Source organism: Rhincodon typus, chromosome 6 (genome assembly GCF_021869965.1).
Source record: "Rhincodon typus isolate 14 chromosome 6, sRhiTyp1.1, whole genome shotgun sequence".
Lineage (NCBI taxonomy): Eukaryota > Metazoa > Chordata > Chondrichthyes > Orectolobiformes > Rhincodontidae > Rhincodon > Rhincodon typus.
Genome location: NC_063337.1, coordinates 31,068,310 through 31,082,735, shown reverse-complemented (window position 1 = coordinate 31,082,735; position 14,426 = coordinate 31,068,310). Strand labels below are relative to the sequence as shown.

Below are 14,426 nucleotides of genomic sequence, written 5' to 3'. Positions count from 1 at the left end.
GAAACATCAGCCTTCCTGCTCCTCTGATGCTGCTTGGCCTGCTGTGTTCATCCAGCTCTGCACCTTGTTATCTCAGATTCTCCAGCATCTGCAGTTCCTGCTATCTCTGGGCTTAAACTTTCTCAGCTTCAAATAATCCCTTCAGGTTTTTACTGAAACACTTCTGGTCTGAAAGTATTACTAAGCTCATTCTGTAGTGGTAATTTGTTTTAAACAAATCCAAACTAACTTCACTTTTCTCAGGAGTGACTATTATATACATTATCCTTTAGCTATGAACACAATAGAACTCTATAAAACCAAATCCAGAGCTGAAATGTTTCTATCCAAGTTATGGATGTTCCCTGTAAAACTTAAAAAAAAAACACAAGTCCACAATCCTCTATCAGAAATCCTAATGTACTGCACTCTGTAATTTGTTTGTTTGTAAACTCCCCCAATATAAACAAAAACACATTAGTTCTTCGAGGCTGTGACTCTCAAACTGTTATTTTTAAAAATCATGGCTATAGAAATACTTGCAGGTTAATCATTAAACCCTTTCAGACACACAGAAAACCCCATATACCACTAGTTCAAAATTCAAAAATTAAATTTTAATAAAATATATATAAATCACACACCCTGTGTCACATAATATATTCCTGGTTAGTTTCACATTCCAACCTCTGCAAATCTGACAACACCAAAAATTCTGTTGCTTGTGTCAAGTCCTATTCCCCTATCATATAGGCAAGCAATATCTTGATTTTAAATTCTCATGATTGTTTTCAAATCCCTCCTTGGCCTGGACTCTCACTATCTCTGTTTTTTTCCTGTCATATAAGCCTCTGAGCTATCTACACTCATTTAATTCTACCTCTTAAGTAACACTGGTTTGAATCACTCCACTGTTGGTGGTTGTGCTTTCAGTTACTTTCATGCTAAGCTCAGGAGTATTCTTCCCAAGCTTCTCCATCCCTGTCTTTCACTTTTCTCCTTGAAGTCACTCATCATACTAATTTGTCCAGACTTCTGGTTTTCCCACCTACAGTCTCTATTTCGTTCAATGCTACATTTTGTTTTATGGTATTGGTGAGAAGTGCCATAGAATGATATTTCTTAGGTTAAAGATGTTATACAAATACAAATGAGGCTGATGAGGAGATATTGAGGGTGATCTTATAGAAACATATAAAAAATGAAGTAAATAGATAAGATAGAAGCAGGGAGATTGTTTCCACTGGGGGTGAAACAAGAACTAGGGGACATAGCCTCAAAACAAGGGGGAGCAGATTTATGACTGAGTTGAGGAGGAACTTCTTCACCCAAAGGTGAATCTGTGGAATTCCCTATCTAGTGAAGCAGCTGAGGCTACCTCATTTTGAACAGTAAATGAATTTATGATTAAGGTGAGCAGGTGGGTAAGTGGAGCTAAGTTCATGAAAAGATCAGCCATGATCTTATTGAATGGTGGAGCAGCCTTGATGTGTCAGATGGCCTCCTCCTGCTCCTGTTGCTTATGTTCTTAAATTGCTGTGAGCAGATGATTCACAGAATTTGAGGAACAGGAAGTGGGTGAGGTTGTGTCAGCTTCCTGCCAAAAGGCTGAGGGGAAGTCTTTCATTGAAAGTGTAAATTTATTAGGGAAGCCTGTTCTTAATGATGTTCATCTTATAATATGATGTGGAGGTGCTGGTGTTGCACTAGGGTGGACAAAATCAGAAGTCACACAACACCAGGTTACAGTCCAACAGGTTTATTTGAAGTCTCAAACTTTCAGAGCAAAGCCCCTTCGTCAGGTGAAGTAAGAGAAAAGCACGTAGATACAGAATTTATGGGCAGAGAGATCAAAAGACCATACCAACGGTATGAGTGGAGTGTTGAATAATAAGTTCCTGTAGGTGATCAGAAGTGTTAGACGGTGTGAGTAAAGTGTCAACAGCTTAATAACAAGCGAAAGGATGACCTATAATCTGATTAAACCAGGCAGAGAAATAATTACAAAAAAGTAAGAATAAGGTGGTGCTGGAGACAAACCCAATGACTGGAATAACATGATAGGTATAAGAGTCACACGCCGAGGGTCTAACCAAAGTAATAAGTAATCCAAAACTGTCCAAACTAATTAAGGTATTGAGATCATAACAATTTATCCTAGTGATAGTGTCAAAACAGAACAGTAAGGAAGATTTTGCAGATACAGGCCACCTGCAAGAGACACAACAACGCAGAATCGCCAAGCAGAAACTGATTGCCAAGTCTGTACCCATAAAGCCAGCCTCAATTGTGATCTTGGGTTTATGTTGCGCTACATGTGACTCCACCAGGAGTTCTGCACCTGTTTTGACACCATCACCTTGTTATGATCTCTCTACCCTAATTAGTTTGTACAGTTTAGATTACTTATTACTTTGAATAGACCCTCGGCATGTGACTCTTATAACTATCACATTACTCAGTCATTTGGTTTGTCTCCAGCACCATGTTACTTTTAATTTTTTGTAGTTATCTGTCTGCCTCATTTAATCAGATTATAGGTCATCCCCTGCCTTGTTCTTCAGCTGTTGACACTTTACCCAAACGATCTGACACTTCTGATTACCACAGGGATTTATTATTCAACACTCCACTCACACCATTTATATGATCTTTTGATCTCTCTGCCCATAAATTCTGTGTTCTGTGTGCTTTTCTCTTACTTCACCTAACAAAGGGGCTATGCTCTGAAAGCTTATGATTTCAAATAAACTTGTTGGACTATATCCTGGTATTGTGTGACTTCTGACTACATCTTATGATCTATTCATGCCACATGATATTACTTCTATCAATGGTAAACATGGCATGAGTGACTCTTTCCAGGCAGTCTCTCCCCACAGGATAACAATCCTTTTCTGAAGTAAAATGGAGTCTTTGTAAATCATAAAGGCTGGTGAGCATTGCATAGGAGAAGAGACAAAATGACAGCAATAATGCCAATCTTTGCAATAAATGATGTAGACATCTTCTGATCACAACATCCTTTTTTAAAACAAGTAATCTTTCAAATTACCTACAAACCTTTGATTCTGTATTGTCTATGGTTTCTTCATTGTTTTCAAAGTTGCTGAGCTGTACGAAAGACATTTCTTCCTCCAGCACTGGGTGAATGGGCATGCTGAGTGGGTCAATCAGAATTTCATAGGGAACCATTGGGTGCTTCCATGATGCTGGTGCACGGATTTCCCAGGGCTCTGGCTGCCCAAATGTACCTTACAAGAGTCAAGTATACAAGTAATTACAAGGTCATTATGTTTTCAAAGAACTAGGTGAATGAAGCTTGTGTGCTTAAAACCAATTTTATTTATTCCAGAAATCAGAGGATTATTTCCATATAATCACAATATATTTTGTTATTCAAACAATAAATAAAAGAGACTGCTCATAATTTTGAACATCTTTATAGTATTTTGTTCTTTATTTGCCAACAGAAAATGTCATGAAGGAAGTCAATGGTAAGCATTATTGATAATTGATGGTTATAATAGGTGTGGGCCAGGTACAGGAGTGGAGGGGAGCTGACCAGTGAGGGTGTACATTTACCCAATTAATGTCATCTTCTTTTTGTTGGAATTGCTGACAATGGTCTCCAGGAGGCAAGTCTATTACAAAATGAATCATGTCATAATGGGACTTTGCTGTGACATAAAAGTGACAGCACTTCATAAAAGAACTTCATTGATGATGGTGTGATTTGACATGTCCTGAGGGTATGAAAATTATAATATAAATGCAAGTCATTCCCTTCTAACCTGTAACGATGCTATCAAAAGTTGTTGCTTTTTCCAAATATTACATTTGCAATGCTGACTAATTCATGAATATTTAACTAAGAGTTACTCTTGTTCATGGGACCCACTTGAATAGCATCACTATTCATTATTATTGCTTCATAATTTACCAATAAATTCCCCATCCATGCTCCACAGTCGGACAGTACCCTCAACAGAGGAGGTCACCATCACCTTCTGTTCTTCTATTAGCTCCATGCTGGAATGAAAATGAAAGTTATTTATCATGAAACAAAAGAGTGAAATGGAAGCTTTTAGAACTTAATGCAATGTCCAGAGCATATACGTACCAAGTAACAGCACTGATATGAGCCCTCCAGTAGTTAATAACTATAATTAAGATGAAATGAAATACAATGCAATTAAATTGGTATTATTCTAAGCTGTTAATGAGTAGGCAATTTCTTTACATCATCGAACCCACAACATAATCAGCCTTCCTACATCTTTTGGGGCATGGGGAGAGGAAATGGGAGTAGATCCTGAAAATTAATTTCTACTTTGCTATCCATTTTGTTATGAATGCTGCGTGCATACTGGATGCACTATAGTGGTTGTAATATTCCAACATCCATGATTGAGAACATACTAGAATCCATCATTAAATAGATAGAAGGACACTAAAAAAACTCATAATGCAATCAGGCAGAATCAATATAGACTCATGAATGGGTCAAATTCTTGAATATGTTGCATTACAAGGGTAAGTCCAGTAGAGTGGGCATATACACTGCACAGTTTAGAAAATTCAGAGGAATTCTGAGATTCTGAGGACCCTGACAGAGTAATTGTAGTGAGGATGTTTACTTTCATGGAGGAATGCAACCAGGGTACACAGCTTAAAAAAAAGCAATGACTTTTTCAGGTGAAACCGAGGAGGAATTTCTTCTCTTAGGGTTGTTAGTCTTTGATTTCTCTTCCAGAGAAACCAGTGGAGGCTGGAATTTATTCAAGACTGTATTAGACAGACTTTTGATTGATGAGGGAGTTAAGGACTGTGGGGTCAGACAGGAGTGTGGCGTTAAGGCCTAATCAGATCAGCCATGATCTTATTAAATGGCCAGCAGTTCATTGGGCTGAGTAGCCTACTCCTTTGGCTGAATAGCCTACTCCTGCTCCTATTTCTAGGATCTTATGAAATGCAAATTCTTCATACTGCAGTTTCATACAAAACCAAGTTACTCCACATTAATGCTACAATTGTAATGAGTGCACCACATGCAGGTAGAGTACAGAATAAATCCTGAGTTAAGAAGGTATGATTATTAAAAACAGTATCACAAAGTTTAGTAATAATCCACACAACAAAAAAATTGTGATTCAAAAGCTGCTTTGTTCTTTATCAGTCTGCCATGTAAACATTGGCTGTGATCTTATGAGTCCCATAAGGCAGGCTGAAGGAAAATCACCTGCCCAATACATTTCTACTTTTGCTGATCTTGTCAGAGGTGAGTGAGCAAGGGGAGCAGATATCCACTGGGCAGTAGTAGTCAGCCAATTAATAGCTATTAACAGGCCACTTGGGGCCAAATTGGTTGTGCCAGTGAGATCTCACCAGTGGCAACATGCCCTGCACTTTGCCTAACTGGCCTCAGTGAGCCTCCTTTATTTATCCCCACACACTTACAGTGTCATAGCTGTGGCACAGGCCATCTTGTGGATGTTAGCTTAAGAGTTGTAGCCATAAAAAATACCATCAACTTTGAAGGGCATCTCCATCTTGAAACACCTTTCCATTCTCCTTCCTTTATTGGTCTGACCTCTCAGCAACAGCAACAGAGATCACATGCCCCTTATCAGCTACATCTATCAGCAACTTTCCCCTTGCATCTATCTCTGAAATAGTCCTGTTCTGTTTCCCGGCAGAATAAATATTACAATGTTACAACCTGAGTTGGGATGTATCTGACTATATTTCTGAGCAATATCAATATTTAAGTACACTTGCACAACACAGCTATAACCTGAATTACTATTTTCTTACATAATTTCGTAAGGTCACTTATAATGTAGTATATCTATGAATATAGGTATTATTCAACTGTTAGAAAATTTCCAAAAGTAAATATGTTTCTATTTCTTACGTTTCGGTGGATCTACTTCTGGTCCATGAACTGCAAAATCCTTCATACCATACACATAAATATATCCAACATAATCTGCTGCATAAAGCAAAGAGTCATCAGTCGACACAGCCAGGCTGCTTATCTGAGATTTCACTTTGGACTGGAGAGATAGGAAAGTATTTGATCAATTTCAGAACTAAAAATGAAAAAAAATCATGTGGTGCCACGTGCACAGACATTTTGCAAAATGACAAAGTGTACAGTGCTATCACTTACTGCAATGTGAATCTACTGTTGCCTTTCGACTTATAAGGAAAGTGAAGTACATGAGAAGTCAGAGTCTCTCCCTTGGCATAAAACCAATTTTAACCCCTGAACCTTACATAATTTTGCCTGAACAGTGCGGCAGCTCAAGGGCAGTGAAAAAGAGACAAGAACAGCAGGCAGGAGAGGGACTGTGAGCTACGGGAAGGCTAGCATTGTAGAAGTGCTGTGAGCATGTCTCAAAAGAGCTATTAGTAGTGCAAGAGAGGAGTAGGGAAAGGTTGGGTCTGGGTAAGGGTCTTATCTTGCCCTTAGCCCATAAGCAAGTCTTACAAATGACTAAATCAAACTTACTTCTGTCTCTTGTGGTTATTCTGCTGCTTCTGTCCTGGTTTTACCGGAGAGTTTGAGGTATGCCAGTATCTACAATTTCTCAGTGAATTGGAGTTAAAACTTTGATAACAATATGAAGCTGTGATTTTCCCATGTGGCATACATTCCAATTGATTGGGCAAATGATTTTTCTATACCTGATCTAATGTCAGTTAAGGATGTGATGGGGTTTATGCAAAATGAGTCAGGAATGCAGTGTAACTCACCAATAAACCCCTTTACTTGACTACTAACATTTCCAATGGATGGAAAAAAATCTCCTTTCAGATTTAAACTAACAAAATTATTAAACATCATAGAATAACCAAATAGTTGTAAGAACATCAGAAATCATCACTATTACTACTATGTCAAGCCAGATGATGGAAGTGGTGGCTAATGGTAATGTCGCTGGGCTAGTCATCCAGAACCCCATAACATGGCTTTAAATCCTATCATTTCAAATGGTGAAATTTGAATTCAGGTAAAATACGGAATTTAAAAAAAAACTCACCGAATGGCAATAATGTAACCACTGTTGATTGTCATTAAAAAGCCTACTTGGTTCACTAATATCTGTTAGAGAAGGAAATTTGCCATTCTTACCTGATCTGGCCTACATGTGATTCCAGAACCACGCAATGCGGTTCACTCTTCACTTCTCTCTGGACAATGAGGGATGGGCAATAAATGCTGGCCTAGCCAGCAACACTCATATCCCATATTAATTTTGTTAAATATTATGCTAATTTTCCTTCCACATTTCTTCCAAATATGAGATCTCAAACAGATTAACTGTGAGGGTTACAGGCAGCCTCAATAGAAAATATTTGGCTAAAATAGTCTAATAAATCCTTGCAGAACTAACAGGAATTAAAATACTTTAAATTGCTGCTAGGCAGAGACTTATCTGCACAAATTACAGAATTGCCTTTTATCAAATGAGAACCAATCAATTGCCAAACCATTGCAGCAAGGTAACATGAAGATTATCTATTTGACCAAAACTGATTACAACCATATCATTACTGTGACAGAATTAAACGAATAAAGTTAAATCCTTTGAAAATTACTTCATTTCTGTCACAAAATACATCTTATGATGAAAAAGGAAAATTCGCCATTTCTAACCAATTTCAGAAATGGTGATTGCTGCTTTCAAGGTGAAAATAGTTAGCAAATTTATGGAAGTTCATTTTGCCTATATCACAGTATTAATTGTATGAGACATTTTCAACATACATGTGGTAGCTTTTTCACAAATTGGAAATAAATACTTTATCAATGCATGGTTTTACATTGAGATTGATATTGCCCTTGAGGGAGAATTTTCATAACAAATATTAGATGTTTAAACACTTTATAGTGATGAATAAACAATTTGTTTGTAATCCTTAAGTGATTGAATATTCAGAAACGGTGTGTTGTAACTCACTGCAGTAAAAATACTAAACAGTTGTCCACCATGAAACAGATTCCAGAATGCAAGTGAACCTACAGGAGCATAAAATGCACACAATTTAAAAATACAACAGTAAAGGGTCACAATATTAGCTCTATATACAATGTACATCACAGTATGTCATTGAATGTCAAAGAAAAGCCCCAGAAGAGTCATTATTATTGGCTTCGTTATGAAAAAAGTGAATTCCATAATCAGGAATATCCAACAGAGAATTTGAAAAGGGCTGATTTTCCGAGACAAGCATTCTACAATTTCAGCAGGGCCTTTCAGAAGTTCACTTCACTGCCGCCATCAACTCATTGGCTATTTTTTCTGACATGGGTTCAGTGAAATTCCAGGCTGAATATGAAATGTGCTACATATTTTCACCTCCCAATCAGTATTCGCCTTTCCAATAACTCTATGCTTGACATTTTCCAATCACCTTTATGCCACAGCACAGAAATAGTCCTAATCAAAGTTACAAATAACATCCTCTCTGACTGCAGCCAAGTTGCTTATTTCTTTCTAATCCTCCTTGATTACTTTGTGGTCTTTGATAAGTGTTAGTCACTCCATCCTTCTCCCATACTTTGTTTCCATTGTCCACCTCAGATTTCTCTTGCTTTGTTTCATCTTTTTAGGTGATCATTGCTACTGCATTTCCAGAATAGCTTGTCTCCCTACCTCTGCACCTTTATCTCAAGCATTTCCCAAGAACCTACTTTTGATCCCTCCACTTCCTCATTTACATGTTATCTATCGAAAATATCATCTAAAGATAGTTTCCATACACATTACAATACTCAGCTGAATATCTCCGCTAATTCTCTAACTACATGTTGTCAGACTATTTGCCTGATATCCTATCTTAGATGATCCTATTTCATCCAGTTAAACATTGGGAAGACTGAAATATTCATTGAAGGGTTACCAGACCTGAAATGTTAACTCTGATTTTTTCTTCACGAAAAAGGCTACCACACCTGCTGAGCTTTTCCAGAAACTTCTGTTTTTGTTCCTGATTTACAGCATCCGCAGTTCTTTCGGTTTTTATTATCATTTTGGTCTTCACTATCAATTTCATTATTCTCACCAGTCATTGTCTAAGCAAGATATTTTGACATTTAGGAGATCTCTTAGACTCCAAACAAAATTTTGACGCCACATACATTCTATCAACAGACTAACTCCTTCCAGTCACTCTTAATTTGCTCACATCTAACCCAGACTCAGCCCATCACCTGCTAAAGCCATCATCAAAACTGTACCAACTTGACTATTTCAATGGTCCTATTGCAAATTGTCTGGCCTCCAACTTCAGGTAGTTAAAAAAATGTCTGCATGTCATAAGTATAAAAATTGAGTATTTTGATTAAATCTTTCTCTTTCCAGATCTGATACATGTTTCTAGAAATTTCTGTTACTCTTTCAGAATTTTACAATACGAAAAGCTATAATTCCTTGTTTACCTTGGGATCCAGTAGCAACAAGCGAAGCTCCTAATTCAGCCTTCAGTACACGTGTCTTCAAGAATATGACTTTATTTACACTCTTATCTACTGCTGTTGTGTGAATAATAAATATTAATGACACCTATAAGCATCATAGGCAATAGTTTTCTAAAGTTATATTTATTCTATGGATTTTTCAAATTGGAATTAAGTGGATCACGTCTAAGCATAATCCCCAATTTCAGTTCATAATCAAATGACAAATAATCAGTCAACATGTACTGAGCTTTCCTTCCCACAAAAACAAGCGAACCCACAGTTGAACATTTCGGCAGGGAAGGAGACTTCACCTGACTCCCACATGATCTAACTCATCATCCCTACTTAAGATGATCAATAAAGTTGAATAAGTAGGGAAAGAGAGAGAACTATTTCCTCCGGTGGGGTGTTCAGAACATAAGGAGTATAAGGTTAAATACTGTTAAGAATTCAGGGCAATATTAAGAAATGCAAAGTAGCCCTCTTTCCCAAACATTCACTGAATCCAAGGGCTGAATTTTCACAAAGACTCTGTAAACCTTTAAAAATGAAGTGAGTAACCTGGTTTCAAATTTTGCTGGTGGGGAGTGAGACATCGCTCAGACATGCTGCAAACCCAATTTCAGCAGGGCCATATGAACCCAGTGTGGAGTTCAAACACACCCCATGTTGGCTGGTCCAACAGCCTTAACTCACAGTGTGGGAGTCAAGACATAAACTTTCTTTAAATGATCATAAGACCATAAGCAATTGGAACAGGGGTAAGCCTTTTGGCCCTTCAAGCCCACTTTGCCATAAAATAGGACCATGGCTGATCCGAAATTCCTCACGTCCACTTTCCAGCATTTAACCCTCGATTCCCCTACTGACCAAGAATCTATCTACCTCAACCCTAAATATACACGAGGAATCATCTTAAATATTTTCATTTAAATGTGCAAAATATCAAAACAGTAATATAAAAAAATTAACACCAATCAACTTTTCCAAGAATTCTAAATAAAGCCATTAATTGCATCACCTCAACTAAAATACACTTTCCTGTACATTTTACCTTCTCCATCTCTGCACGCTGTTGTTGGGGGAATCTGTAGATGACAATAGATATGTCCTGAGATCATGTTCCACACTATTATTTCCCCATCATAGCTGGAGGTGGCAAGCAGAGTGGGAGGACATTGGGCTATACATAAAACGTCGTCCTTGTGTCCTCGTTTCTAGAAATAGGCATACAATAATCACGGTTGTGTTGAAATTAAAATATACATTTGACTAAGTTAATGGTCTTTATTTTGTAATGCCCATTCAAGACATACATTTCATTAGCTTAATGAGATAGGACATATATTGGAAGCCTATCTATTATTTTACTGAGTAGTAGGAGTCAGCTTTGTAAGATGTATCATCAAACAATAATATTTTCAGACATGTCGCTGCATTTTGAAGATAATTTAATGCCAGCATGTAGAATTTGATTTTTTTTAAGGCGGGGAGTTGGTCTTCCAAAAACAGACATGAAGAATTTTTAAAAACTCTTTATTTTAGCAATCATCTAATATTATTTACAGTGATTGCTTTCTCTCACATTTTTGGGATTTGTTAAAAAATAAATCACGTTCAAATTTATTTCCAGCAGTAAAAAAGAGAATTTGCTGTTCCACAAGGAATAGTGATATAATTCTAAGTCAGGATGGTGTGTGATCTGTAGGGGAACTTACAAGTGTTCTCATGCATCTGTTTCCCGTGTCCATTAAGGTGATGGACGTGATGGGTTTGGAATCTGCTATGGAAACAATAAAGGCAGATTAATGCAGTCTATTTCTGTGGATGGTACACACTGCTCCTGCTCTATGGTGTTGGTAAATGCAATATCAATTGCCCTAGTTGATGAAGAGCTTAAGTGTTTTTGGAGCCTCATTCAAGGAGCATATTCCATCACACTCCTAACTTGTTCCTTGTAAATTGTCAAAAGATTCTGGGAAAGCAGTAGGGTATTATTCACTGTAGGCCACCCAGCCTCTGACCTGCGTTTCATTGCCACAGTATTTATTTATAGTTATTTGGTGGATCCACTGAAGTTTCAATTCAGTTGTAAGCACCCAGGATGGCATTTGATGACGGGTGAGTTGGTGATGATATTGGGAGATGGTCGATTTTTGGAATTCATAACCCCAGAGGGCTTCAAAGCACAATCATTGAACAGACTCAAACAGAAGGTGATTTATTTCTGGAGACGACTGACTTTAACAAATATCGAGATGACGGCATTCAGATAGATGATCAGGCATGATCTAATTGAAAGTGCAGGCTCAGCAGGCTGAATGGCCTCCTCCTGTCTCTTGGTTTTGATGAATAGAAGAGAATTGTTCTTTTCTTTCTTGTTGACAATGGGTCATCACTTACTTGGCATATATTTGGCACAGCAATGTTACTTTTATTTGCCATCTAGAAGTCCAAACCTGAAATTTATCAGAGATAACAAGGTGTAGAGCTGGATGAACACAGCAGGCCAAGCAGCATCAGAGGAGCAGGAAAGCTGATGTTTCGGGTCTGGACCCTTCTTCAGAAATGGGAGAGGGGAAGGGGATTCTGAAATAAATAGACAGAGAGGGGGAGGTGGATGGAAGATGGATAAAGGAGCAGATAGGAGGAGAGGAGACGGACAGGTCAAGGAGGCGGGGATGGAGCCAGTAAAGGTGAGTGTAGGTGGGGAGTTAGGGTGGGGGTTGGGCAGTCCAGGGAAGACAGACAGGTCAAGGAGGCGGGATGAGGCTGGTAGGTAGGAGGTGGGGGTGGGAGTTGAGGTGGGAGGAATGGATAGGTGGAAGAAAGGACGGACAGGTTAGGGAAATGGGGATGAGCTGGGCTGGTTTTGGGATGCAGTCAGGGAAGGGGAGATTTTGAAGCTTGTGAAGTCCACATTGACACCATTGGGCTGCAGGGTTCCCAAGCGAAATATGAGGTGCTGTTCCTGCAACCTTTGGGTGGCATTGTTGTGGCACTGCAGGAGGCCCAGGATGGACATATCGTCCAAGGAGTGGGAGGGGGAGTTGAAGTGGTTCGCGTCTGGGAGGTGCAGTCGTTTGTCACGAACCAAGTGTAGGTCTTCCACAAAGTGGTCTCCAAGCCTCCCCTTGGTCTCTCCGATGTACAGGAGGCCACATCGAGAACAGCGGATACAGTATCAATGTGGACTTCACAAGCTTCAAAATCTCCCTTCCCCAGACCGTATCCCAATACCAGCCCAGCTCGTCCCCGCCTCCCTAACCTGTCCGTCCTTTCTCCCACCTATCCACTCCTGCCACCTCAACCCCCACCCCCACCTCCTACCTACCAGCCTCATTCCCGCCTCTTTGACCTGTCCGTCTTCCCTTGACTGACCAACTCGCACTCTAACTACCCACCTACAGTCACCTTTACTGGCTCCATCCCCGCCTCCTTGACCTGCCTGTCTCCTGTCCACCTATCTCCTCCTTTATCCAACTTCCATCCACCTCCCCCTCTCTCTCTATTTATTTCAGAATCCGCTTCCCCTCCCCCATTTCTAAAGAAGGGTCCAGACCCGAAATGTCAGCTTTCCTGCTCCTCTGATGCTGCTTGGCCTGCTGTGTTCCTCCAGCTCTACATCTTGTTATCTCAGATTCTCCAGCATTCGGCAGTTCCTACTATCTCTGAAATTTATCAGGTCTTGTTAAATTTGGAAGCGTAGTCTTTCAGTAAAGAATAATTGCAAATGCACTGTGTGAACATCCCTACTTTCATCTTATGATGAAGGGAAGGTCCTTCACAAAGTAAATGGAGATGGTTGGGCCTAGGACACGATTCTGATGAAGCAATGTCCTGGGACTGAAATGATTGGTCTTCAGCAACCACAATCATCTTCCTTTGTGCTAGCTATGACTCTAACCAGTTGAGACCTGTCTGTTTCATTTCCAGTTTGCTAAGGTTCTTTTCACAATTGGTCAAGTTCTGACTTGAACATCGGGGCATTCACTCTCACTTTAAATAGAAGGAAAATATTACGGATGCCGGAAATCTGAAACAAGCACAAAAAGTGAAGAAACTCAGCAGGTCTGGCAGCATCTGTGGAAAGAGAAACAGTTAATATTTTGAGAGATAGTAGGAACTGCAGATGCCGGAGAATCTGAGATAACAAGGTGTAGTGCTGGATGAACACAGCATTTCTGAAGAAGGGTCTAGGCCCGAAACGTTAGCCTTCCTGCTCCTCTGATGCTGCTTGGCCTGCTGTGTTCATCCAGCTCTACACCTTGTTATCTTAGCATGCAGTTCTACCTTGATTGTAGCTTCCATTATAGGGTTATCGTATTATGGAGTCCTCTAATTCTACAATATCCTGAGTCAAGACTGCTCCATCTGATAGACACCAAATACAATACTACTACAGAGCTATTCACTTCCAGTGCTTTTGCCCCCGAAAGTATGGAAATCATACATTCAACAGAGTTCCCCTTAACTGTAGGCAACTTACCAATTCTCAAAGGAAAATTATACATTTGGCATGGGCTCATTTAAACAAGACTTGCATTTTTTAATTACAATTCATGATCACAGCATATCGCAAAGTGCGTTCCAGGCAATTATGTACTTTTGAAGGGTAGTCTCAGAGTTGAAGTGTCGGAAACGAAGCTGCCAATTTGTGCATTCCAAGATCCCATAAACTGCAATGCTTGTAGTTGTGGATTGAGGAATAAATATTGGTTAGGACACCAGGGATGACCTACTTGATATTTTTCAAAATAATACCAGGGGATTTTAACATCCATTTCAGTGAGGCAGATGGTTCATCAGTTTAATACCTCTACCAAACAGATGTTGAAAATGTCATGTCATTCCCCAGTTGTACAATTGAGATTTATAAAATAACTACATTTTGGGACTACAAGGTGCAGGGCTGGATGAACACAGCAGGCCAAGCAGCATCATAGGAGCAGAGAGGCTGACTCTCTGCTCCTAT

The 14,426-nt window shown here is 39.2% G+C and overlaps 1 protein-coding gene across 1 annotated transcript; it reads right to left on the bottom strand.

Annotated features, from left to right (window-relative positions):
* Positions 1-3,030: 3,030 nt before the first annotated feature.
* Positions 3,031-10,613, bottom strand: LOC125483305 (WD repeat-containing protein 64-like). Its single transcript, XM_048597914.1, has 7 exons — positions 10,506-10,613; positions 9,431-9,523; positions 7,950-8,008; positions 5,897-6,038; positions 4,103-4,142; positions 3,923-4,011; positions 3,031-3,233 (listed from the first exon to the last, which is right to left on the bottom strand). The coding sequence occupies exons 1-7, from the start codon at positions 10,570-10,572 to the stop codon at positions 3,031-3,033; spliced, it is 693 nt and encodes a 230-aa protein (XP_048453871.1). The 5' UTR covers positions 10,573-10,613.
* Between the last annotated feature and the right edge of the window lie 3,813 nt (positions 10,614-14,426).

What these genes read in the sequence shown, in the direction of transcription:
- LOC125483305 (XM_048597914.1), bottom strand. Translation starts at nt 10,572, where the DNA reads ATGATCTCAGGACATATCTATTGTCATCTACAGATTCCCCCAACAACA. An exon ending in TGTTGCTACTGGATCCCAAG is followed by an intron (nt 8,009 to 9,430) that starts GTAAACAAGGAA and finishes ATGCTCCTGTAG; the next exon opens with GTTCACTTGCATTCTGGAAT. An exon ending in AGAAGTAGATCCACCGAAAC is followed by an intron (nt 4,143 to 5,896) that starts GTAAGAAATAGA and finishes TCTTAATTATAG; the next exon opens with TTATTAACTACTGGAGGGCT.